The sequence below is a fragment of the Hylobates moloch genome, unplaced genomic scaffold (genome assembly GCF_009828535.3).
Source record: "Hylobates moloch isolate HMO894 unplaced genomic scaffold, HMol_V3 SCAFFOLD_17, whole genome shotgun sequence".
Taxonomy (NCBI): Eukaryota; Metazoa; Chordata; class Mammalia; order Primates; family Hylobatidae; genus Hylobates; species Hylobates moloch.
This window is the reverse complement of record NW_026652292.1, coordinates 3,021,662-3,048,090: the sequence shown is the minus strand read 5'-3', so window position 1 is coordinate 3,048,090 and position 26,429 is coordinate 3,021,662. Positions and strand designations below refer to the sequence as shown.

Here is a 26,429-nt window from a genome sequence, read left to right as displayed (position 1 = left end):
CAGCATCAGCCCCTCGTTCACACCTCACACCGCAGAGAACCCCCGCACCGCGTCCTGGCTGGCCCATCTGTGGAGTTTTAAAGAGCCTTCCAATTTCTTCCCGAGTCTGATTTTACCAAATCACTAAACATACATGCAAAGCAATACTCCATTATTTTCACACTCAACCCAGAAAACCACCAGGCGCCACGATGCGCTGTTGAGACAACTAGTTATAAACTGATTTCTAATCCGAAGTTCTCTGGGGTCGCAAATAAAAATTCTTTTTCCTCTATTTTTACCGACGTTATAAAATCGTTTTGTAAAACTGCCTAAAATTGAACTTATTTATGTCCTGAGAAAATTAAGTCTCAGAAAAATGTTCGTGAAAGCAATCGAACTGCCAGCAAGAAATTGCCACAGTGACAATATTTAAAAATTCAGCAACAGCCACAAACAACCAAGAGATGTTTAAAGCACCTGCCTCTTGGGTGGAAACAGCCTCTAAAGGCCCCCCATGAGAAGCCCATCTCCCCCAGCCACAGGCCCTTGGGTCCCGCCCAGGGTTCCAGGATCCCTGTGTCCCCCACTTCTCTCTCTCTCTCTCTCTGTATGTGTCTCTTTCTGCCACACACACACACACACACATTCACACACAAACACACACTTTCACACACACACTGGACAGGCACACAGCAGCAGGAGCGGGGAGGGGGCATCATTTCATTTAGTTTATTAGACAAAAATATATGATTTAGACAAGTTCGCTGACGCGCTATTTACAATCTGAAATCACTCTATATACAGAAAAGGGGGGAAAGAGACACAAGCACGTGGGGGCATTTACCGAACCCGATAATCGCAGCCAACGGAGCCGCCGGCAGAGGCCTGGCCACCTGGACGCGAGCTCAGGACCGAGCAAGCCCCTTTCTGCAGAAAGCGATGGATGGGAGTCCTTGACGTCGTTGTCATATTTGTCCTTTACACCAGTCTGAAATATTTGTCTTAATTCCTCCCACATTCCCTCCCTCCCCAACTCCTCCCCCCTCCCCCCCGCAAAAGTAAAAGAAGACCCTTAATCAGGCGGACGGGAGGGCTGCTAGGATCCGCGGCGTTCCCTCCTGCGGGGCCAGAGAGCTGCATAGGAAACACAGCGAGACAAGAAGACAGGGGCACTGTGAGTGGGGGACGCAGCGCCAGGCGTCGCCGATTCCAGCAGCGGAGCCCTGGGGGCGGGGTCGAGAGCCAGCGCGGCTCCCGGCTCGGGAGAAACTCCAGTCTCCTCGGCTCGCCCGGCACCCAGGGCTGGCGGGGAGCGCTCCTTCAGCAAGGACTGCGCGACCCCCACCGCCACCCAGCCAGCTCCGCCCGGGTCCCTACCACTCCTCCTCCCCCTCCCCACCGCCTCCTCCCATAGCAAAAGCAAACAGCACTCACTTGTCGCGTACCGGCTGGAAGGGCGACTTTAACGGCTGTGCCGGCGAATCTGGCCTGGGGACGAGGTCTCTCTCTGCGAGAGATCGGAAGAGGCAGAGTTAGGACGGAGAGACGGGCGGGAGAGGTCCCAGGCCTCCTTCCCACCAACTTCTGCCTGCTGCCCAGGCAGATTCGCCGAAAAACATCACCCCTCACCCCACCACCACCCCGTAGCAGGCTCGCCGGTAGAGCAAAGCTCTCTTGGGAGCGCCCTAGGGCCTTGTCTGGCTTTCTAAATTGAAGCAGGGATTAAGCGCAGCCCCAGGGCTCAGCGGCCATTGCCTGGTACCCTCTCGGCCCATGCTGCACCCCACGCTACCACACCTAGCCAGGCCTCTGAATTCCCAGCTAGGGGACAGGTGGTCGCGGCCTGGAGTTATACCTGGGAGCGTGGGGCTGCTGCGGGCCAAGGCCTTGTCTCCGTTGAGCGCCCCCGGGGCAGTGGCGACCGGCGGCTGCGGTGGTGGAGGTGCAGGAAGGTGAGGGCCATGGGGCGCGGCGTGGGGCGCGCCAACGCCCAGGAAGGAGCGCATGTTGAGCAGGGAGCCCTGTGCGAGGAATGCGCTGTTGGTCCAGTTGGAGAACTTGCCGATGTGGCAGGTGTACAGTCCGTGGCTGGGCAGGAAGGCGGGGTGTTGCAGCGGCGCCCCGGCGGAGGGCCCGTGCGCGCCGGGGTGGCCCGCGGGTGGTGGTGGGGAAGCCTTGGGCGCACCGTCGGGGCTCGTGGCTGTCTCCGCCAGCGACCAGATCTTGGGCTTGCCGTGCGGCGCACCCTGCAGGCCGCCCGCTGCAGCGCCGGGGCTCGGCAGGCGCGTGCTGCCGGGCTCTGGGGCCTCCTTTGCCAGGCCCAAGGGCGAGTTCTGGGGCTTGAGAACGTCGGCTGCTGCCAGCGGCGAGCCTTGGTCCCGGGCAAGAGCAGAAGGGGCTGCGGGCGCGTGCGGAGCCTCGGCCTTGTCCTCGTCATCCTCGTTGCTCTGGTCGCCATCGTGCTCGTCGATCTTGTCAATGTCGATGCTTTCCAGGTCGATCTCCTCGTCGTCCTCGGCCTTCTCCGGGTCGCCCTCGGTGTCGCTGCCGAAGAGAGCTCCATCTTCCTGGTCCTTGCTGCGCGCTCCCCACGTCACCTTGTTCTCCTTCTTGAGGCGCCGGCGCGCGTTGGCGAACCAGGTGGAGACCTGCGTGAGGGTCATCTTGGTGATGATGGCCAGCATGATCTTCTCGCCCTTGGTGGGGTAGGGATTCTTGCGGTGCTCGTTGAGCCAGGCCTTGAGCGTGCTGGTGCTCTCGCGAGTGGCATTCTTGGGCCTCCCGGGGTCCCCGTATTGGAACTGGCCGTAGGGGTAATAAGCCGGCGCCGTGTGGGCTGCGAAGGTGGCGGGGTGCACCCCAGGGTTGTCCTTCAGTTCATACTGCGAGCCCTGAAGCCACAGGGCAGAGCCATCGAGGAGACAGAGGAGGGAAGTGGAGAGAGAGAGGGAGAGAGAGAGAGAGAGAGAGATGAGTCCCCAAGATGGGAAAGTGGGAAGAAGCCGCTCCAGTGGGCTGGAGGGCCTCCCGGGCGCTTTGCGGGGCTCTCCTGTGCTGGGCAGATCAGGAAGGCACCCCCAGTTCACTGCTGGGGAGAAGGGGAGCCAGGACCACGAGCTGACTTCAGGAACTGCCCTTTCACCGACAGTGGAGATCGTTTTTGCCACTCTAGAAAAGTTCCAGAAACAGTAGGCTCTCCAGAAGAGCACAACAGAAGCCGCGGCCCCTGCAAGTTCCCTAGGCAACCCCTGTCCCCACAACCAACCCCTGGAGAAACCTGCATTTCCAAGTTTATCTTTCACTAGCTAGAGGGAAAAACCTTTCAACTGAGTTGATAAAGCCATTTCTCCAAACGTAAAGGGCCCAGAGCCCAAGCCTCCTCTCTGCCACCCAGAGGGGGCTCAATCAAAATAAACCATCCCGGGTTTTCCACCGGTCCAAATCCGCCAGCAATTTAAAACGAAAGCACAGTCCTCTGCCTTCCAAATTAATCTGCATATAATGGTTTCCCCACATTAAAATGTCTTTAGTGGTGACAGATAATTTAAAATTTTAATCCCAGCCATCATCGACAACAATAACAAAAACACTATTTTTTAAAAAAAAATACAAAAGGAAGGCTTAGCCTGTAAAATATTAACGCAAGGGCTGGGAACCACCGGCGGCCAGGAGGGGAACCGGTTCAGTATCCTAGGCCTCTTCTCAGTTACTTCATCTCTTAAGTTTGACTTTGATCTGGAGGGGGCAAACACTAACTGTTTGCAGGCATTTAGAGGCAGTGATTTATTTGCAATCAATATTCTTTTTATCATCAGTAGTAAAACACAGCAAGTCAAATTATCCCATCAGGTTTTTTGGTAAATAACATTTTATCTTTCTAACAACCTCATTAGGCCTCATTATTACCATAAATTGCCCAGACAGACATTCAAATACAATTTTATCTTTTGACTTCCAAACACCCAATTATAACGACTTGGAAACCTAGGCCTAGAATCAGGGTTTGGGTTTGAGTTTACTCTCTCAGCACCAGCGGGAGAGCTGGAGGAAACACACACCTTTTGGGTGGGAATAATTTTTACGTATTATCCCTCTAGAGGGGAAAAACAACTCAGAACAGCAAACATCTCCCTTCCCCAGCTCTCCACAAAGGGTGCAGGTCCTCACACTGAAGCTCTCTCCCTCCCCCGCAAACACAGGCAGGGTTCCCAAATGGCACACAACTGCATTCGCAATTTCTGTAAAAAATGTTCATCCTCTATGTAAAAATGGTCGAGTTGCAATGTTAGCAACTCTGAGAAAGTTGTAAAGACCAGAAGATTTCTTGGACTAATTAGTTTGGTGACTGAGGCCGCAGAGAAAACGTTTCTGCGGCTAGATTTCGTTTTTGCCCAATCGTTGCAAAAGGTACTTTGCGCTTTTCTAATTATTTTGGTTGTAATTGTAAAGAAGACATTTCAGCCTCGTCTCCACTGGGAATTCTTTTTGAAAGGACACCTTGTAAATCTCTCATCGCGTCCCGGCCTCACCGCCGCCTGAACAAAATGGGGGCTGATCTTTTTCGATAGTAAGAGACCTGAAAGGCAGCCGGGCCGCTTTCTTTCAAAACTACAAGAAAAGTTACAGGGAAACCCGCTCTTTGCTTGTGCACACTTGAGGGGCGTTTACTCCCCGCTTCTCCTTCGGGGAGCGGGGAGACATCGCGGGTGCTTGGAAATTGCTTTATCCCGCGGGCAGCGACCCAGGAGGGGGCTGCCTCCCAGGGCCCCGCGCCCGCCGCACAATTCACCAGCCGTCCGAAGTTTAAGCACCGACCTTGCAGTCAGACCAAGGAAAATGGATCATTTGGACCGGCAGGAAGGCCAATGCCCCCGCGGAGAATTAAATGTGCAGCCGCCTGCCCCCACATCTAACACCCGCTGGGACGGGAGACTAAGAGGACACCATTTATTTTCAACCAAGGGACACTGTTTTCTTTAATCCTCCATTATGTAACGAAGGAAGAAAAGTGCTTTTCTTTTGTTGCAAATGAAATGAAAACTTTGGCAACTTACAAAAGTAAAATCAAACACCGTTTCAGACACCAAAACATTACTGCAACTTAATTTTTGTTTAATCTCAAATTCGCACTCACGCCATGGAGAGACCTCTCCATCCCTTTGGACCTCTATTGTTAAGATTATTTTGATTGACTCTACTAGGCTTAAAAGGGGTCTGTCTGGCAAACTCCAGGGAGAAAACCAAGTTTTCCAGACTCGGTTCGAAAACTAAAGAGGCCGCGCGAGTGGAACCCGCGGCCAGGAAGGGAAGTCCTGCTACGCTACGCCGGGCCGACCTGCAGGAACCCCGTGAGCCTGCCCGGGCGCCCTGGCCGGGCCAGGCGAGTTTGCCGCCGACCTCCAGCGCGGGCGGCGCTCCCCGGGCCTGCTTCTGCGGCCTCTCTGGACTCTCTCGCTACCCGCTCCCCGGCCCGGGCCTTCCGCTTTCCCAGGCCGAGATGGCCCAGCCGTCACCCGCCCGGCCTCGCAGCCTTCTTGCGTCCCCGGGGGCCGCGGCCTCGGCCACCGGGAACCTGCCCCCGGACCTTTCCAGTTCCTCGTCCGGACCAGGTCCACCCGTCGTCTCTCCCTCCCGGGCGACCCGCCACCCTTGCCCTGGCGCGGGTGAGACAGAGGAGAAGCGGGGGAGGCCGGACGCACTCACCATCTGCGAGAAGAGGCTGAGATCCGCGGCGTAGGGCAGGAAGGCGCTGTAGTTGGGCGCGCCCGCGTACGGCCCCGCCGCCGCGTACATGCCCAGCACCGAGGTGACCGCAGCCGCGCCTGCCCCGCCGCCCAGCTCCGCAGCCCCGGGTCGACCCGACGAGGCGGCGGCCGCCGCCGCAGCGGCCGCGGCCAGCACCCCCGGGCGCTCGCCGCCGTAGGCGCCGGGCCCCGCGGCGCTCAGGTACTGCGGGTAGCCCAGCTGCGGGAAGGACATGTCCGCGGACTCCGCGACCGCCGCAGCCGGTGAGTATTAAAGGCGCGGGGAGGGAGGCGGAGGCCGGCCGGAGGGGGTTGCAGGGGGCGCCGCGAGGGGTCTAGGGAGGAGCGGGCGGCCGGCCGGGCGCGCTCGGGCGGGCCGGGAGATGGGGGCCGGTCGCGGCTCCTCTGCCCGGTGCTCGCAGGCGCCCGGCTCCCGGCTGCGCCCGGATCCGCGATCGCGCGCCGACTGCGGCGGCCGCCCTCCGCTCGGCGGCGGGGCTTTCAGACACAATTTGAAGTTGATGCTTTGATTGGCATCCCCTTGAGCGCAGGCCCCGCCCCTGGCTCCCCTCCCGCCCCCTCCCTGCCTCCCGCCCGCCCTCGCCGGCCGCTCCCGCCCCTCCCGCGAGCACGTGGTGCCCCGTGCCGGCCGGGCCAGCTACTCTGGCGGTGGGCGCGCGCGTCGGGGCGGCGGGGTGTGGGCCCGGAGGCCGTGGGCTCCTTCCCGACCAGCCCCCGCAGCTGTCTGACAACCTGTCGACACGGGTTTACAGCTGTCTGACACCGGGTTTGCAGTTTCGCGGCCGAGGTGTGTCCCTTTTTTAACAAAAACAACTTGGCGCCTGCTTTTCTACCGTTTGGGCAGCGGGGAAGGGGCCGGCGGCCTGGGCGCTGGTGACTGCGGGCGGGGAGCGGCCTCTCCGCAGAGTCCCGCGCGGCCAGTGCCTCCAGGGGACATCCTCGGCAGAAGTGCACCCGGACGCTCTCCGCGAGCCACTGAACCGGCGTGGCGTGACACCCCCGACTCCAGATGCGGGTTCCTGTGGGCCCCTACTGGGTAGTTACCGATCGTCTGCCAATGACCGGCCTCGCCGCCCTTGGGGAAGCGGGGAGCGGCCGAGCTCTGCGGGCTCTTTCAATTGTGCAAACTTTGAGCGGGGGCAAACCCGGCGGAGAAGTCGCCAGCTAGGGGGAAGCAGGCGCAGTCGGCGCCGCGGGTTCTCGGAGGGAGGGGTGGGGGAGATGCGGGGGGAGGGGCTTTCTCTTCACCCAGAAAGCCCCCCCTGGCAGCCGGAGGGAAACATCCCCCGCGCCCCAGCGAAGGGGGAAGACGGTGTGGCCTGGACGCCCGGTTTGTCCACCAGGTGTGCAGAGGACGACAGGAAACTTGTGTGGAACGCGCGAACCCGAGTCGGCGCCGCCCCCAGACCGGGAACGGAGCGGCCTCTTGGGTCCAAGTCCCGCGTCCCTCTTCTCCCTGCGTCTCCCCTCTCCATCCTCAGCCTCGCCGGGAGACAGGACGCGGCCAGGCGCGGCGCACTTGAGAGGGACTCCGTGTCGCCGCGGCCCTGGCCGTGCGGCTCCCGGGAGAAGATGCCAAGTGCACGGACCTCCTCGCCTCCCTGAGCCTGGGAAGACGCTGGCAGGCCACTTTTGCGCCTCGTGGCTGGAGAGGTCCGGACGGTGCCGTGGGGAACCGGGTACCAGTCCCGGCTCCCGGGGGCCACTTTGCGAACCGCCTCCTACGCAGAGCCGGGGCCGGGAGTTCACCCCGCTGCCGCTCTCCAGCACACCGGACTCCGCGGGAATTTCAGCAGCGCACTCTGGCGTCTTCCCGGCTTTAGGCCGGGTTGGGGCTACGGGATGAAGGCGGCCATCGGGCCGGAGTCGGCACGCTGTTCTGCTGGTGGGCTGAGCCACCCGTATCCTGGACACCGGCCAGACGGTCCCTTCACCCCCTGCCTCGCTTCCCTCTCTTCACGGAGCCTCGAGGCCCAGGGACTTCGGCAGCATCAGGAGGGCTCCGGTTTTCCGGGCCTGAGGACAAACACTGAGACATCGCCTGTAATTAGCACCAATAATGCCCGTGATAGTAGTAATTACTAATAACCAGCTCCGACATCGGGCTTGATTTTTCCCTGCTCTGAGTCAGATTGTCTTCCTAGTCATGCTGCTTCCCGCGCTCAATTCGCCCCTCCACACTCCAGAATCCGCCTACAACCTCCAGGGTCCCTTTCCTGCTTTTACATAGATTCCGGGCGGGGTTTGTGGGGACGCCAAGGGTTGGTGCGGAGTGGATGCTTGGTGACACAACTCCGGGAAGCCCCTAACTGCAGCTTTTTCCTGTTCCCCAGCCTACCACCAGACACCTTCTAACCCTAAGATAGATTTCCGATCTTCAGCCTCCTCTCCTCTATACCCAAAACAAATCCATCCATTGCATGTGACTCGCTGTGTGAGAAGTGGGCCAGTTCCACCCACCCCTGTCCTGTTCAGCAAACTACAGTGTCACATTTCAGGTTGACAGGGGAGATACGCCCTCTTGAGTGACCTGGAGAATGAGATGGGATGTCAGTCCAGGGACACTTCTCAGCCTTGGGATTCAGCTACAGCTTGTCTGCCTCCATCCAACCCACTGAGCACCACCGCCCACCTCACCCGCAAGCCTCAGGTCTCTCTGCAGCTGGCAGAGATTTGTGGGGAGGCGGGAATAGGGAGTGGAGGCTTCGTCCTGACTCTCAACCAGCCCACTCCTCTGTGCCCTCGCTGCATCACCTCCATTGGCGTCACATCACAAAATGATTGCAGGCTCCTGAAAACACCAGAGAGCTGGGTGGGGAGGACCTGGCTGGGCCCCACCTGAAGACTCCCCTGTGAATCCTGCCTGAGGACTGCACTGTTCCTGGGGAAGCGGCACTAGCAAAGCTGGGTAACTTGCTCCCCAGGGAGCCCTGCAAAGGTGCAGAAGGGGAGATTGTGGTCTATTCTCTGCCCAAGGCCAGGGCCTGGGGCTGCACTCCAGGCCCCTGGGCCTAAAACCAATTCTAGGAAGTCCTTTCTAGGAAGTTCTAGCAGAGCCTGGCAGGCCCTGACTCACCTTCTCTCTTCTTTCACCTTGGCCCTTGTCCCCAAAACTTCCACCTAGGATACTAGGAAGCAGGGTAGACTGAGAGAAAGAGAGACAGAGAATTGCCACCAAAGCATCCCATCAGAGAGGGGGAGGGGCAGACAAGGAGCTAGAATCTCCTGGCTCAGCCTCTCTTGGGAGAGTTTCCTCCCACTCATTCTGCCACTCATTTTCAGCAGCAAATGTTTCAGTGGGGCCCAGGGCTTCATGGCCTCAGATGCTGGAGCAGGCAGAAGGGCTGGGCGTCTGGAATCCATGGGCCTGATTCGAACGTCCTTTTAAAAATGTCGTGAGAAAGTCCAAATTTTCCCTCAAAGAGACTGCCCCTGCCCCAGCCCGGACTCAGCGTCACTGGCATCTAGGACCATCCCTCTGGTGGCCCTAGGGTTGCCAGGCAAAGGCGATGGACATTGGAATGGGAGGTCGTGTGGCTCCCTCTGCTTGGCCTTCAAAACCGACGCCCCAGCTGTGAGGCGCTGAACCTCTGAGGCAGGAGAGAGCCACTTTGTTGGCCCCTCAGCCCCTTTTCCTGCCTCCAAAGGGGGTGGCTGAGGCAGGCCCTGCCGCTGCTCCGGAAGTTGCTACTGGCGGAGCTGGCTGCACCCGGTGGCTGCCCCGTGGTCACTGCGTCAGAGACAAAGACGCGGAGCCTGACAAAACCAGGTCTAGGGGTTGCTGCGCAGCGGAATCGGAGTTCCTCCTGCTGAGCGCCGGGGATCCAGTCCGGAAGCCCTTGGGCCCCAGTGCTCCGGGAACCCAAGGCACGTGGCCCAGGAGGCTGGCGAGACCCCGCGAAGCTCGGCAATGGGGAGTGACTGGGACTCCCCTGCTGGGAAGCTAGGACCTTCAACGCGTCCAGGGCTGGGACAGACGCAGGCCTCTGGGTGCAGCGGCGTGGGCAGAGAGCGCGCGTGTCTCGGGGAGCGCAGGGGGCAGGCTGTGGGGGTGGGGGTTGGGCAGGGAGGAGAGGAAAGCCCTAGAGGAGGCAGTGGAGGGGGACGGGCGCTGGTGCACAACTGCAGTTTATGCTAACTTGATTTTTAAGCTGGTGTTAAGGCTTGATGGAAAGTTTACTTGCAAGGTGCTGCTGTTGTTATTATTATTATGAGTCAGTTTTCTAAATGGGAGGGGTTTGTTATTCTTGGAGAATATCGTTTCCCTTTTCTCTCTCCCAACCCTCGGTGAGGATTCCACCCACCCTCCCCCACCCTCCTGGAGCATATTTACATCAGGACAAGATTAAACACACCCAACAGCTTCCTCATTTACCATTTTATTTCTTGGGAAACAGTTCGCTAGTCTTGAAGCTCTGCAATCCGGGGATCGCTAAGGAAGAGGAGGATGCTCGTGGGGACGCATCACTCCCGGAAGCCTTCTGTGGGACAAGCCTTTGGCGCCGAGGACCAGGCGACACAGACCCGCCGCGGGATGCAACGGGTGGCGCGGGCCTGGCCTCCTGCCTTCACACTGGCCATTGTCAGCTCCAGATGGCGGGGCTCTGCGCTGGGCCGCGGCTCGGTGGCGACGGAGGCGGCCTGACCTGGAGCTGCAGCGCGGACCCCAGCGTGGCGCTGCGCCCCGACTCGCGCGCAGACTTAGGAGTCTGCTTAAAAACGCACTAGGACTTCGCACCGTCCCTCAGCAGCAGCTGGGAGGCCACCCAAGTCGGCGACATTGAGGCAATAGTCAGACAGTCCTCAGCGGCTGAGACCCCTGGTGGGTCCGGCCGCTGCGACTCGATGGTTCCCTAGGCTCCGACCCCTGTGTCCAGTCTGCGCTTTCCCGCCACGCCAGGCAGGGACCGGTGGCCCCTGGGGACCAAGAATAGTCTACAGTGAGCGCCCCGAGGGCTCAGGGCTGCGGGGACCCAGTGGCGAGCGGATCCGAGTTGGGCAGGCAGGAGGAGTCGCCTCCAGCCGCTCCAAGGAAACCCCAGAGGGAAAAGCCCAGAAGCGAAGGACGCAGGACGGTCGCACGCTGCCGGGAGTGCCCCCCACGGCAGACATCGCGGAGCCAGCTCCTCAGCAGCGTGGGGACACCACCCGGGAACGCGGCGGGCGGACCAAGTGCGACCCAGGCCCTAAAGCTGCAGCACTGGGCCTGTATTTCCCACAAACGCAGGGCAGAGGAATGGACCGCAGTGGCCTGGCCTGGAGTGCCGCTACGACGCCGTCCCCAGTGTCGAAGGAAGTGAATTACAGGCGTGTGCACACACGTAAATATTTTATAAACCTCCCCTTAATTAACCAGATCATTTCCATTATGCCTCCAATATGAACAACAGCAACGGTGTGAGAGTTCTCAGGGCTTCTAATTTGATGTCACCAGACGGTTGCTCGGGGGCAGAGGCACCATCGCCGTGCCAGCTGCACTTGTATTTATTTGTTTTTCTGCCTTGTTCCTGTAGGGCTCCATTATGCAGTTTTTAATTAGTTTGTGTTTGTGTTTCACCCGTCCCAAATCAATGCCATCCCGAAGCAAGGCGATGTAAATTCTCTCAGTACAGGTGTAGCTGCCTGCGCGGGTACACCGGCAAACGCGTGTCTGACAAATGAAAGCGCGGCCGCTGCGCAGCCGACTGTCAGCTCTAGGCAGCGGAGAGGCGCGGATCAAAGCCAGCGGGACTTCTGCGCCCCCGTGAGCGCCGTCGTGGCTGCGGCTCCTAATGTCGTTAGAGGAGGCCGGGCTGAGCACGGCGTGGGGAACAAAGTGACTTTTCATTTTGCTCAGGTCCTCTGGTCTTTGGGCCAACGCTGGCCGCAGAATCGCCTCCCGCTTGGGGCCTATCAGATGCAGCTGAAACCCCAGTGGCTCCCGCCAGGATCCCTGGCTGTGCGCACCCGCACCGGCAGTGACCCAGCGCCCTGGGATCACTGTGGCTTCCCTCCGGAACCCGCTAACCTTAACCCGCAGCCTTAAGCTGAACCTGCTCTGGAATCTCTAGACGGGACGCATCCACTCCCCCTGTTGTGTTTGCATCTCCGCCTTCTTGAAATGACCTCTGTGGAGTGCGCGTATATCTATGCTTCCAGCCATGGGGAATTCTTTTCGAGCTTTCTTTTTTGTCAGGAACAAGAGATTGTTCATCTTTAACTAGGCCACATAGAAATTATGATTCAACAGCAGTGTATATTTAATTAGAGTAATCTCACTTGAATTTAATTACCTAATGAATTATTTGTTTAAAAGGTAGAACGTCTTGTTTGCCAAGTACCGTGCAGACCTCCGATAAGAATTTCTGTGACGAGGACGTTGCAGTTTAAAAGCAGGCATGTGTAAGGGTTCCATTTTAACTCTTTGAGTATGTGACTGTTACTGTATACTCCAACAAGAGCTAAGATGGTGGGTAGAGTCCGGAGGGCAGTGGGCATGACCCTGGCCACACAGAGGTGCGCTCCTGTTATGTACACGTGTGTGCCCAAGTTGCTTTGGAAATTAATATCCTTTGACCGTCATGTGAGTCGAGTTTATCTTAAAACTTATTTCATGTTGCTTTCAGTGCCTTTTTTTCCCTCCTGGTGCAAGTCAGGACAGTTCTCCACTAGTGAACTCATTTTATGAAAGTGTTTAAAACAAAATAATGCATCCTTCAGAAGACTCCAGTCAAGCCACCGAGTCCCAGGCACTCCTTGGGTCTCTCCCATCCTAGCTCCTCTTGATCCCTGAGGCATTCACACTGCCAACAAGAAGTCTGTCAGGGAGTTGTTGGTTTGTTTGTTTGTTTGTTTGTTGTTTGTTTTAACTTACAGCAGTTGGAAGGTACCACATCCCAGACTTTGATCTAAACTCTTAGGTCTCAGACTGTGGAGCAACCTCACTTCCTCTTGGTTTCCAAAAGCAAGAACCACTAACTCCAAGCCATGACAGCCTTTGAGTGGCTCCAAAGGTAATTTGTCTCCACACAATGCCAACAGTTGGTGCATCTAATGCAACTTTAAGAATTTTCTATCACTGCTGCATGATGAAATGCCAGCAGGGAAATTTACATAGGGGTTTAGGGAGGGGGCAGAGAGCATTTCACCCTCTTCCTGAAAAGAAGATAGGAAACAAGAAGAACTCAAATCAACTTGGTTGAATTCCACTGTCATTTTCATTAATATTTCAAAAATAAAATAATTTTTTTAACTGTAAGCTCATGAACTATTATCACATAAATATCAAATGTTATTAGTATAGTGTTCAATCAAGTAGGAAGGGGTTTAGAAAATGCAACAAGTTGATAAAAATGATTGACTTTTTATTTCTTTTTAGAATTCCTGACTCTTACCATAGTTGTGCATTTTGAAATTGATGTTCTAACAACCAATAGCGATTAAAATATACTATCCACTTAATTACATTCAATTATGGTTATAGTAGCATGTCTCATTCAAAGAGCCAAATCTGCATGGATGCATACTTAAAACTTATTTATCAATTTACTTCACATATTTTTCCCAATAACGATAGAAAATAATGACCAGAGAGGAAGTAAGATACTAGCTTAGGAAGGATAATACGTTTCCCAGAGCTGAGCAAATCCAGAGAAGATTTCAGGGTAAAACCCTCAAAGGATTTATATGTGTGTGATGGAAGAAGGGGAAAATACTAAATGGTGTATTTGTGTTTGATGTTTCCAAAAATATTTAAAATTTAGACCAGTGTTCTGTCTCCAATGACTTCATATCAGCCCTCAACCACTTATACATTATTAAAGATAAAAGCCCACCTACTACAAATCTCTTTAAAAATCCATTGACAAATATATGCCCACAAAACACCTCCCAAGTAGAAAGCATAGCACATTTCAGGTTTTTAATGAAAGTGTGCAACAGCAGACCTCCCAGGCCCATAGGTTAAAATCTATTCATCAGATTTTAGGGACACCAGCTCAACAGCACAGTGTAGTGTCTCAAAGCCTAACAGACACTGGAAGTTCAGGGAAAGTTTCTGGGAAGTTCTGTAGACACTTAGTCTACCAGCATATTCCAAGACCACTGTTATAGAAAAATCTGGGGTATGAAATGAGTCTAAGGAGGAAAACTTAAAATATCCCTTGAACCATAGGTCCCATATCTGTTCTTGCTCTGACTTTGCCTCTTACATAACTGTCACCCAATGTCATCTCCAGAGCTTTACCCTAGTCTGGGGTTCTTAGCCAGGCCCCACCACTCCCATCCTCTCTTTTGTAGGACATGAAGAAAGGCCTCCGGACCTTCCAATCCTACACCAGCTTTGGGTGCTGTGTGAGTGCATGCCTGCTTGTGAAAGGTGGAAACAGCATGGGGGGTGGAAGAGAAGAGAGGAAGAAGAGGAAACATTTTCTTCTCCCAGACACACTTCCAGGGGGGAATTTGGCTCCTAGAACATAATACAACTGTGACCAAGAGGAGCCCAATCTAGGCAAAATCCCCAGATCAGGAAGTTCCTCTTCTCAGCCCTCTGTATTCCTCCAGATGCCCTTCCCAAACCCCTGCATTTTAGAGCCTGCCCTAAAGGTCCTCATGCTGATGGGAGGCTGCCTGGGTTGACCTTCAATGCCACCTATGACCCATTCTTGGGCTCCCGTCACCTCCAGTGAAGATTGATGGGGTCTGTGGTCCATTCTCTTGGGAATAAACTGAGGGACTGGCAGATGAATCAAAGATTCTAATATGACCTAGGATATTTGTTAATTGACAGGGATAGGTTAGCTTAATCTCCTGCAGAGAGAACATCTACATTTTAATAAGGAGCCATACAGCAGTCACCCAAATCTCCTAGGGGACACCCACACTTTTGCTGGAGGTTTGGGGGAGAAGCGGCTTCCTTCCCAATCACTCTTTGGAGGGAAGGAGGCCTTCTGCATCCCCCTTGTCAGTGATTTCCTTCTCAGATGCTGCTGATGGTAGAGCCAGGTTTGAGAGAGGCCTGCAGAATCCTGTCCACCTGTGTGCCTTGGCTGGGAGTGCTGGAGCAAAGTCCCAGGGACCGGGGACTTCAGTGGCAGACATTCATCTTCTCCCAGCTCTGGAGCTTAAGAATCCAAGGCTAAGTTGTTGGCAAGGTTGGTTCCTTCTGAGTTCTCTCCCTCACTTAGAGGTAGCCCAGCAGCCTCTTGTGTCCCCTCCTGGCCACTCGGTGCATGGGCATCCCTGGTGTCTTTCTATGTGGCCAAATTTCCTCCTTTTGAAGAGATACCACTTCAATTGGACTGAAGTCCATTCTAATGGCCTTGTTTTACCTTGATCACCTCTTTAAAATCCCTGTCTCCAAACGCACTGGCATTATGGTGTACTGAGGATTAGTGCTTCAATGTATGAATTTGGGGATGGGGCAGAGCATGATTCAGCCTATTATACCATCCATGAACACCTATACTTCTTTCACTACCATCCATGACTACCTATACCTCTCCCACTACCACCCATGATCACCTACACCTTCCCACTACCATCTATAATCACCTATACCTCTCCCGCTACCATGCATGACCACCTATACTTCTCCCACTACCATCTATAATCACCTATACCTTCCCACTACCTTCTATAATCACCTATACCTCTCCGGCTACCATGCATGACCACCTATACTTCTCCCACTACCATCTATAATCACCTATACCTTCCCACTACCTTCTATAATCACCTACACCTTCCCACTACCATCTATAATTACCTGTACCTTCCCACTACCATTCATGATCACCTACACCTTCCCACTACCATCCATAATCACCTATACCTTCGCACTACCAGCCATGATCACCTACACCTTCCCACTATCATCTATAATCACCTATACCTTCCCACTACAATCTATGATCACCTACACCTTCCCACTACCATCTATAATCACCTATAACTTCACACTACCATCCATGATCACCTGTACCTTCCTATTACCATCTATGATCACTTACACCTTCCACTACCACCTATAACTTCACACTACCATCCATGATTACCTATACCTTCCCACTACCATCTATAATCACCTACACCTTCCCACTACCATCTATAATCACCTACACCTTCCCACTACCATCCATAATCACCTATACTTTCCCACTACAATCCATGATCACCTATGCCTCTCTCCCACACGAGCAGCACCAGAGTTCATTAGCTGGGTATGTTCATTGCTCACACTGCAATATATTCTTTAGCTTTGGGGCAAAATGTCTCAGAAAAAGCTCTAGAGTTTCCTCTCTTCAGTGTTAAATAAAATAAAAATATGTCATGTTTAGGAGAATTATATTATTCCATACATTAAAAATTTCCAATATTGGTTATTATCGAAGGTTAAATTTGCCACCCTGATACAGTGTATTCCTGTGTAAAAAGACTTTTGAATTTTGTCTGGCTTATGGACTCTCTAGACAAGAAGGGGCTTCGATTTGAGAAAATGAATTTGATCCTGGGCTCCGAGCTACTTCTACTTCTTCCTTCTTGACTCCAGGGTAGTGAGCTGGCTGGTAGGATGTCTTCATAAACCAAGGAGGCCATCGTGCTGCTTTTACTCCATGCAATAGATATGCCAATTGTGCTATCTTGATGTCATTTCTGCCACGCACGTTTCAAAGCTGTCAGTTAAGCCCCATTTCCTAGGTTTTGCAAAAGAGGAAACATTTAGTAGCCCGTCATGTGAATATGCTTGGGTCCCAAGGTCGTGGGTTACTGTCTGTACATTAGGCAAGAAAAAACTGCCATAAAAACAGAACATTTGAGCCCCCTCGTGTGTTTTATCAGCTGCTGCGCCTCACTGCCAGCAGATACATTGCCACCGTGGCTGTGATAGCAGTGGCAAAGGATCAGTGATCATTTTACAAACTGAGGACTGTATGACATTATCTCTAGGGTTGAGTTAAGTGGTTTGTCGAAGGTCGCTCAGCAAGTGTGCAATAAATCCAGGATTAGAACCTCAGCACCTCCTTCAACAGCCCGCCCACTGGGCCTGGGACTGACAGACTTGTTGAGTTCATGACGTCACCCTTCCCACACTCTCTTCTCCTAGACCCTGTGACAGTCCCCTGCTCTCTGCACTTCTAGGGGCAGCTCATCATGTTACAGGGCCATCGCCAGCACAGCTGTTACCAGTGCCTGACTGCTGTTTCCTCCCTCCTTCCTCCCATCCCTCCTCCCTCCTTCCTTCCTCCCATTTCTCTTCCTTCCTTCCTTCCTCCCCGCCTCCCTCTTTCCTTCCTTCCTTCCCGCCTCCCTCTTTCCTTCCTTCCTTCCTGCCTCCCTCTTTCCTTCCTCATGTCCCTCCTCCCTCCTTTCTTCCTCCCATCCCTCCTCCCTCTTTTCTTCCCTCATCCCTCCTTCTTCCTTCCTTGCTCCCATTTCTCTTCCTTCCTTTCTCCTGTCCCGCCTCCCTCTTTCCTTCCTCATCCATCTTCCCTCCCTCCCATCCTTCCTCCCTCCTTCCTTCCTCCTGTCCTTCTTCCTTCCTCCCATCCCTCCTCCCTCCTTCCTTTCTCCCATTTCTCTTCCTTCCTTCCTTCTGTCCTGCCTCCCTCTTTCCCTGCCTCCCTCCTTCTTTCCTCTTATCCCCCCTCTCTCCTTCCTTCCTCCTTTTCCCTTTGTTCATTTATCCCCTGAAGGCTTTAGGGAACCACTACAAGGAGTAGACAGTATCTTGTGCTCTGGGAGAAGCTGAAATCAATTAGACATTTGTCTGAGTATCTATGTTACATGTCTAAATTAGACAATTAGGTGAAACACACACAGACACCTAATTTTTCTATAAGGCAAAAGTAAGTGCTAGGAGGGATATGCCATTATGACATATCCGTCTCCAAGTTGCCAGCCACCCTTCTGCATTCTGCTGCACAATGCCAGGCTCTGCTACACGCACTTCTCCACAGCGGCCTCGCCCGTCCTGCTCAGGTCACTTCCTGTTACTTTCTACATCAGCTTGGCCACCTGACTTCACCAGGCAGTAGCTGGCCCAGTGGTCCAGGTGTCCAGCACTTACCAAGCCAGACCATCAGATTCCCAACACCATACCAGCCCAGCAGAGTGTTCGTCTTAGAGGACTGAGTTTCAGCCTCTGTGCTCCTCCAATTCATCTGCCTGCTCTCCATTGTCCCCTAGCTAAGGGGTGGCAGCTGCTTCCCGCATTGCCTCTGCCATAACTTCATGTTGGCTCTTTGCCTTTTCTGCTGACTTGTTGAAAATCCATCATAATGTCTTCATTTGCTAGGACAGTTGTAACAAAGTACCAAGACAGGGAACCTAAACAACAGAAACTTATTGCCTGGCAGTTCCAGAGGCTGGAGGTCCAAGTTCAAGGTGGCAGCAGAGTGGGTTCCTCAGAGGGCTGTGAGGGAAGAGCTCAAAGATCTCAAAGCCATGCTCTCTGCCAGTTGCTGAGGGTGTAGTGGCAGTTCCAGTGTTCCTGGACTTGCATATGCCTCATCCCAATCTCTGCCTTCAGCTTCAGATGGAGGCATTTTTCCTGTGGGCTCTCTGTGCTCAAATATCCCCTTCTTATAAGGTCATTAGCCATATTAGATTGGGGGCCCACCCTAATCCAGCGTGACCTCACTTTAACTACTTACGTATTCAGCAATTCAATTTTCAAATAAGGTCTGAGATACGGAGGATGAGGACTTTAACATCAATTTTAGGTACATGCAATTGAACCCATACCAATATCTAGTTAAGAATTCTTTTCTCTGTCCAGATAATTCACAGAGTTTCTGTCTCCTAGCTAGACCCTCAGTGATAGAAGAGCTGTCAACTTCAGGGGTCGAAGGAGGACATGATTCATTCTGTCAATGAGGAAAGAGTACAATGACCTGCCATTTGGACCAGGCTTTGGAAGGTGACATGGATTTTGATAGAGAATATGAGTTAAGGGGATTCCATCATCTCAGAAAACGTCTCAGGGACCAGTGAGCAGTGGGTGAGGCTGCGGCATGGAGTTTATCAAGGATGCAGTCAAGGACACCGAGGTCTCATTGTAAGGGATTTCAGTCGCATATGAATGAGTCTGGGCTTTATCCTCTGAGCAGGGGGAGTTATCAAAGGTGTCTGAAGAGGAGCAGGACAGGATTTAATGTGTCAGAGGATGATTACGAAACTGATCGAGGTCATATCTGCAGGGTGGAAACACTATCAGCAAAGATGATTCTGCATTGCCACTGATGTTCATGCACAGCGCGAGTGAAGAGCCAGCCCAGGATTGACAATAGTTGGCCCCATCGTCTGCTGGTGCATAAGGGACATCTCTGTCCCCTGGCACTCAGATACTTCTATGAGTAGATGAGGAAGATGGTTGGCTCGGGGGCAGCAAAACATGATCTTAACCCCACCAATGTCATTGGAAGCTCAGAAACCACATGGGGTGGGGCGGTGGGGTGAGAGAAGTGCAATTTGGGAGGACACTAGGAACACTTCTCCTTGTCCTTTAAACAGAACAGCTCCAATTTCCTTGTTTTACATATCAAATTTCCAGATAAGATTTTGTTTGAACAAAGTGTTTTTCTTTGCCTAAATGTGAATTTGAAAAGCCACTGAAGTATATGATTGTTAGAGTTCGATTCTAATATCTTCAACCGATTTGATGATGCATACACCTCTGATTGTTTGGGAAATACAGCACATTGGCACATCTCCTTTCCAAGGGCAGATTCAGTGGCCATCTGCACATGTGCAGAGTATGTGCCCGCATCCCTCATTACAGAAATGTTAAGCATTTTTTTGATTCTTTACGATATATAAAATGTTAAATTAAACAGAAATCTGGAATGACAGAAATTAACGAGGAAAATAATACTTTCAAGTAAAGGTAATTACCACTATTTTTACTACGAACATTGATGAAAATAATTTATTTGCCAGCCTTCCCTTGGCATCAAAACATTCACGCTGTATCACAAAGTCTGTGTTAATAGTCTCTTCATGGGGGAAGGCAAACACAGTGCCTATAAAGTACAATGACGCTCCTCCTGTGTTACATCACAAAACTCATCATAGTCATCTACAGGAGGAATAATTAGATATCACAGGAACAAAAAATGTTCCTATCTCCATGGTTTCCTTGCTAGTGCCACACATGCACAATCTATGAAAAATATCTCATTGATTATCATCTGCCATGCAGCTCAAACTCAATGCCACTTAAGAACTTTTTCTCAACGCCCCTTGGAATCTTCACTTGGAAATACACTCTGCCATGCTTCCAGTAGTCAAGTTGATTTCATCTGTGTAGAGGAAGGATGGGAAGGTGCTCCTGCTGCAGTTCCCTAAACAGTGGCATAGTCTAAATCCTCATCAAGTCTGTAGTCAATTTCTGGGTAGCTTGCCCCTAACTTAACTATGTCACTATGTAACCAAGTTATGTAATTAGTTAAATAAAAGAAGCTGTATTGAAACACTAACCTTAACGTTCTTCCCTCCGTGATGATTGTAAGTCTTATCAGAAGGGAAATGATTTTGTAGAACTCTGTTTGTGTATGTTTATCTGTCCATGCCTGGGAATATCTATCATGACACAAAGTTAAAACCCTACTCCTCATGACTCATTCTCTAATAAGTGGAAACCCTGCAAGTCTGTAACAGAAGTATGTTTATTTCAAGAATTTGATTGTTGCTGATGTTCTAAAAATTCTTTTTTGCCCCTCAAATTACATCTTCCCTTTTTGTCATTGAGCTAACCCATCAAAGGAAACCCCCCTTCTTACAAACTGCATTAGGGTTCTCCAGATAAACAGAGCCAATCATGTATGTGTATATACACACATGCATGCGTGCACACACACATATTTATATATAAAAAGAAATTTGTTATGATGAATTGTTTTGTGCAATTATGGAAGATAAGAAATCTCATGATTTGTTGGAGACCCAGAAAAGCCCATGGTGTAATTCTAGGCTGAGTCCAAAGGTCTGAGAACCAGGAGAGTCCATGGTGTAAATCCTAGTCCATGGGCAGGAGATCTATGTCTCAGCTCCAGCAGGCAGCCAGGAAGCAAAAGGGCTCATTGTTTTCCTCCTCTGTGTTTGCTCTTTCCAGACCCTCGGGATTGGATGACACCTGTCATCTTGGGATGTGGTGTCTCCCCTAAAATGCGCTCCCAGACACATCCAGAAGCAATGTTTAATCTGGGCACCCTGTGGCCCCGCAAAGTTGACACATAAAAGTAACCATCACCCTGCCTGACACCAGAAAGTTGCATCCGTGAAAGTTTCCAAATGCCTGATTACCATGTGTTCTACTTTCTTGCCCAGATGAATCACCTTTCACCCCTCTCTTCTGCATCCTCCCATCATCCACCTCAGTGAACGCTTTCTCCTGCAGCCCAGGAGCCTGTTTTACTTCCCTTTTTACATGCTGCCTACATCCGTTTACTATGATCCGTCAAGTCTTTCTCAAAACATCTTTGAGATCATGTTCATCCCTCCCCAGTCCAAGCCCTTAGAAAGTTGCCTATCTGGGTTATTACCAGGGACTTGAATTATCATTATTTTCATCATTCTTTCATTCTCATGTGCACTAGTCATTTTGCCATCAGAGTTACCTTTATTTTATTACTCTACTAAAATATCCTGAGTTTCATCTTCACAAGAGAATGAAGACTTTATCTCCTTACATATCGTATGTCTTCATGTTCATGGTTGAAATGCATCAAGTGAAGCTTGAAGGAATTAGCAAGTGTGGGTCTATTCTCCTCATCTCCTAGAAAGTTTATTTTAATGTCATCCACTCTTTTCTTCAGATGAGAGGAGTGTTCTTGGTGAAATATGTGGTTGGCATCTGCCCAGATCTATTGTTTATTCCTATTTATTGCTTTCACTTTTCCAATCCACAATTCTCAGCCCAGAATCGTCTTCTCCTTTCTAAGCCCATCTTTTATTACTTGGTCTTCAAAATCCAAGTGGGAAGGCCATATATTATCCTAGGATTCTGAAACTTCAGAATCCCTCAGAAAACATGTTAAAATTCCTGGACCTTGCTCAGAGATATTCGGATTCATTAGGTGTGGGATTGGTTCCAATATCTGAATTTTAAATAAGCACTTGAGGTGATTGGGATTCAAGGGGTTGAAGGAACATATTCCATGAAATAGAGTGCTTGAAGCACAGTTTGATCCTGCAACCCAAGGGACCTCATTCAGTTCTGCTGCAGACTTCTAAGTCAAGCTTCAATGGCTGTGGCTCTGACACCCACCGTCACTGATACAACCCCTTCTAAAGGGTTCTATCTCTCTGGTCACTCCTTCTCCATCTAATTTTCCCTTAATTTCTTCTTTGCCTACTTCCTAATTTCCATGCTGTCATACATTCTGTTTTTACCCTCTCCTCAGCCAATGCACCCTCCTCAGAAAATCTTATTCGCACTCTGGGGATCCCAAGGTGTGAATAAGTTGTCCATTTTCAATTCCGTCTTCTTCAACATCCATTTATTCAAAGGTTATTTATTGAGCACCATGATGTTCCTGGTAATGGAGCAGCTCTGGAGATAAATGGTAAATGGTGAATAGAAAAGGAGACATGCTCCTGCTTTCATGGAGATATCAGGCAATATGTTACTGTACGGATATCATCCCAGTGTTTCTCTTCTTTGTCTTCTATTACTGGGATGATCATACATTCCATTTTACCTGGGATATTCCTAATTTATGCCTTCTGTCCAAATGTCTCTCTGGCTACCATATTTTATTTTTTAGAGTTTCTTGGGTTGGACAATAAATTATATGGTCACCCTACATGGTAGCATTCTTTTACTTAAACTGACATCATGAACAGACTGGGTTATTGTCATTATTCCCTAAAAGATCTCTCTGCCTTAAGTCTGGTTCCATTTTCATCTACCTTCCATTATACTTAAATAAGATCTGTGTACATGATAAACTAACCAAATTATTCTCATCAAGATAATAGTTATCAAGTTTTTCTCCATCATCTAGAATGTAAGTCCAAAATTCTAAGCAAAGGCATAAAGGATTCCAAATTGTTTGGTCCACTTTTCTGACCTAGCTCCAGTCTATTTCAGGGCAGTCCTTTTCCAGCTGGGCTGCCCAGCACATGGGCTTCTGGGACCTCATGCTGTCCGTGCCTTGTCCCTCTTTTTGCCCGAAGATCATGCTGCCCCTCCCAGCCTGATGGGCTTTGGCCCCTCACCCACCTTCAGTTACAAGGACCTCCTTCCCCAGCCCGCATGGAGTTTCTATGGTAAAATGTCGCCCTCTTGTAGGTAGTCCCAGAAGACACGATGTTTGGCTGGAACCTGAGTTTTCTTCTCTGAACAATGTCTTGCCTGTTTTTTTCATGTCAGCACATATAGATTTTCCCCGTGTTTTAAAAACTGTTGCTCAGGATCGCAGGGCATGAGTGTGCTGTAGTTTATCTAATTACCTGCCTCGTAAAGGACACTTAAATGGTTTCTAATTAGTAACGAGTGTACGTGGTGCTGCAGGAGCTGGCCGTGCACATGCCATTTTGTGTCTCTGTATAAGAGTTTCTCTGGGGTGTTTTCTTTTAAGGCTTCTGATTTGGGAAAGTATCCATATGCCTTCTTTGTGACTGTCCAGGTAGAGCTCACTGAGATCCTCAGGGCATGAACCTCCCTGGGATGGAAACTCCTGGTGTGGGAACTACTGGTCTGTGTGGGGTAGAAGCTGCACTGCAGCACTTGCAATGGGTTGTCCACCCTGCATGTCTCTGTCACTGCCCTGGGAAAGCCTGGCAAAGTATGAAGGGTGCAGGGGCCGAGGGGGCACCTCTGGGAAGCCCTGCCTGGGAAGAAGGGGACAAGCACAGGACACTTTCTGAGGAGAGTGAGATGCTTGCTGCTGGCCTTGAAGCCCTGCCTGGGAAGAAGGGGACAAGCACAGGACACTCTCTGAGGAGAGTGAGATGCTTGCTGCTGGCCTTGATCTCCTGGGCTAGCCCCATGGAGGTCAAAGCTGAATACCAAGGCAACAGGAGCCAATGCGTGCAATGGGCAATCTGCTGCATTTCTAAATGTCCTGGCCCACAGGCCCTTCTGGATATGGACCCCTGTGGAGTGGTAGCTCAAGGGACTGTGCACAGGCAGCATGAAGGAGATATGGCCAAGGGAGGAGCCACTAACTTGCCCACAGGGCCACCGAAGACTGGCTGGTAGAAAGGCAGAGACTGTGCAGTTTGGACAGGTGGAGGCTGGGAGGCTGTGCCCAAGAGAGAGGGGCCATGAGCCTGGCACTCAGTGCCCACCAGGGCCTGAATCAACATAGTAAGACCCCATCTCTCTCTTTCTCTCTATAAAATATAATATATGTATTTTCTATATATAATAATATATAAAATATTTATATTATATATATAATATATATAAAATATGTATTTTCTCTATATATAATATGTATTTTTCTAATATATAAAATATAGTTTTATATAGAATAATAGAAAATATATTTTCTATATAAATATAGAATATATATAATATATGTTTTCTAAATAAAATAAATATAAATAATTAAATTTTCTATATATAATATATAATATATATAATATATGTATTTTCTATATATAATATATATATAAATATGTGTTTTCTATATATAATATATATGTATATAAATATATGTATATTTCTATATATAAATATATATATAAATATATGTATATTTCTATATATAAATATATATATTTCTATCTATATATACAGATCTATCTATCTATCTATCTATCCATGTGCATATATATAGACAGATGGGGTCTATGTTGACCAGTTTGGTCTCAAACTCCTGGCCTCAAATGATCCTCCTATCTTGGTCTCCCAAAGTGCTGGAAATAGAAGCATGAGCCACCATGCCCACTCAACCAAAGCCAATTATATTTAGTCTATTCTTGCACTACTATAAAGAAATACCTGCAACTGGGTAATTTATGAACAAAAGAGGCTTAATTGATTCATGGTTCCACAGGCTGTAGAGGAAGCATGATGTTGGCATCTGCTTGGTTGGGTTCTGGGAAGGCCTCAGGAAACTTACAATCATGGCAGAAGGTGGACGGGAAGCAGGCAGGCCACATGACCAGAGCAGGAGCAGGAGAGATTGAGGGGGCAGAAGCCACATGTTCTTAATCAACCAGATTTCACAATAACTCACTCACTACTAACACAAGAATTGCACCAAAGGGATGGTGTTAAACCATTCTTGAGAACTTTGCACCCATGATCTAATCACCTCCCATCAGGCCCCACTTCCAAGATTGGAGATTACAATTTGGCATGGGGTTTGGGTGGGAACACAAATCCAAACCATATCACCAATGAATGAGAATGCTACTTTTGTTTGCAGAACAGATTTCCGCTACTTGATGTCTCCCAATATCTGTTGAATGACCAGCAGAGAGGTGTGGAGGAAGTGTTAGTTACCTTGGTTACCCATGGCCACATGCTTAAAGGGTCAGTTTTGGGGCAAAACAACATTACATCAATAGAGTTTATTTTAGAGCATGTAGTGTACACCGCATTCTCTGCTTGCTTGTTTAATGACTTTATGTCACAATCTGATTGCATTTCCTTCCAGAAACTTTAGTGAGATTCAGGATGGAATGGGATTGGTGCAAATAAAATCCTAAGGATGAGAAATGGTGGCCAGAGATAGAGCATCCTTTTCAAGGATGGTTGGTGAGTACTGCTGAGACCATCTTTTCCCTCTTGCTTGTCCTGACCCAAGTTGGCCCTGGCCTCAGCCGTGGCATGAGATTGGTCATCCAATCCCAGCATTGGCCTGGAAATCTTGTTACCAAATAAATTAGGTACATCATGGGCAATATACCTTGAAGCTAAAACATGGAAGAACTTGAAATATGTCTTACCTTCATCCAAGTTTCTTTGCTGTTGGCACTTATCCTCCTGAGTCTTACTTTAAAATTCACGGAGTCCTATACTCTGGAATTCTTCTTTCAGGATAGATAGTTACCTAATATTTGTATTTCCTCTGCTCACAAAACACCTTCAAAAAATAGAAAAGCAAAAAGATGAAATGGTTTATGCTTTAAGCGCTGCCATTTCCTGTGTTTGGTCTTTGGAATAAGATGATTCTGGAGTCACGGGGTCTTCCAGGCATGTCTAAGGGCAGTGGTACCCAGAGTATATTCAGTAAGTTAGGAGGCAAGACCCAGGGGAGAAGACCTAACCACAACAGGAACCCAAATAGAAACTCAGCCCGTCAGTTAACACCACAAAAAACATAGCAGGGGCTTTACAAAACACTCAAAATAATGTGAAGAATCATTTTTTAAAATTACCTTTATGTGTGTTGAAAACTGAAAACCTCAATGACTTCCCACTGTGGATTTTTGCACCCAAGTTGTCAAGGGCACACACAGTTTTCCTTAAGCAGGGTTACATAACAGATCAAAAGGCTGTCGCTGGACAGATATTTATTGAGTGATGACCACAAAGATGGCATGGGGCTGGGCTTTGGATGCAGCATTCGGGAGGCTCAATTATGAAGTTGAAACAGCCTGTTCCCTGACTTTGGGTCTTCTGAATTTCCTGAGATGAGCTTTGGTAGGCAGAGTGCCGTGCATAGAGCAGCTACTTCATGAAAGATTGCCAGAGGAAGGGTTGATTCTGTGAGTGTCCTTGAGGCCTGCCAGCCTTCCCCAGAG

At 50.4% G+C, this 26,429-nt stretch overlaps 1 protein-coding gene across 1 annotated transcript; it reads right to left on the bottom strand.

Moving 5' to 3' along the window:
* Positions 1 to 697: 697 nt before the first annotated feature.
* On the bottom strand, positions 698 to 6,235 carry IRX1 (iroquois homeobox 1). The gene is made up of 4 exons (XM_032135574.1): positions 5,686 to 6,235; positions 1,838 to 2,873; positions 1,417 to 1,489; positions 698 to 1,116 (listed from the first exon to the last, which is right to left on the bottom strand). The coding sequence occupies exons 1-4, from the start codon at positions 5,959 to 5,961 to the stop codon at positions 1,059 to 1,061; spliced, it is 1,443 nt and encodes a 480-aa protein (XP_031991465.1). The 5' UTR covers positions 5,962 to 6,235; the 3' UTR covers positions 698 to 1,058.
* Between the last annotated feature and the right edge of the window lie 20,194 nt (positions 6,236 to 26,429).

Excerpts from the sequence above, each read along its gene's own strand:
- IRX1 (XM_032135574.1), bottom strand. The coding sequence starts at position 5,961 with ATGTCCTTCCCGCAGCTGGGCTACCCGCAGTACCTGAGCGCCGCGGGG. Across the intron at positions 1,490-1,837 it reads CAGCAGCCCCACGCTCCCAG|AGAGAGACCTCGTCCCCAGG; the intron begins GTATAACTCCAG and ends GATCTCTCGCAG. Across the intron at positions 1,117-1,416 it reads TTCCAGCCGGTACGCGACAA|CTCTCTGGCCCCGCAGGAGG; the intron begins GTGAGTGCTGTT and ends TTTCCTATGCAG.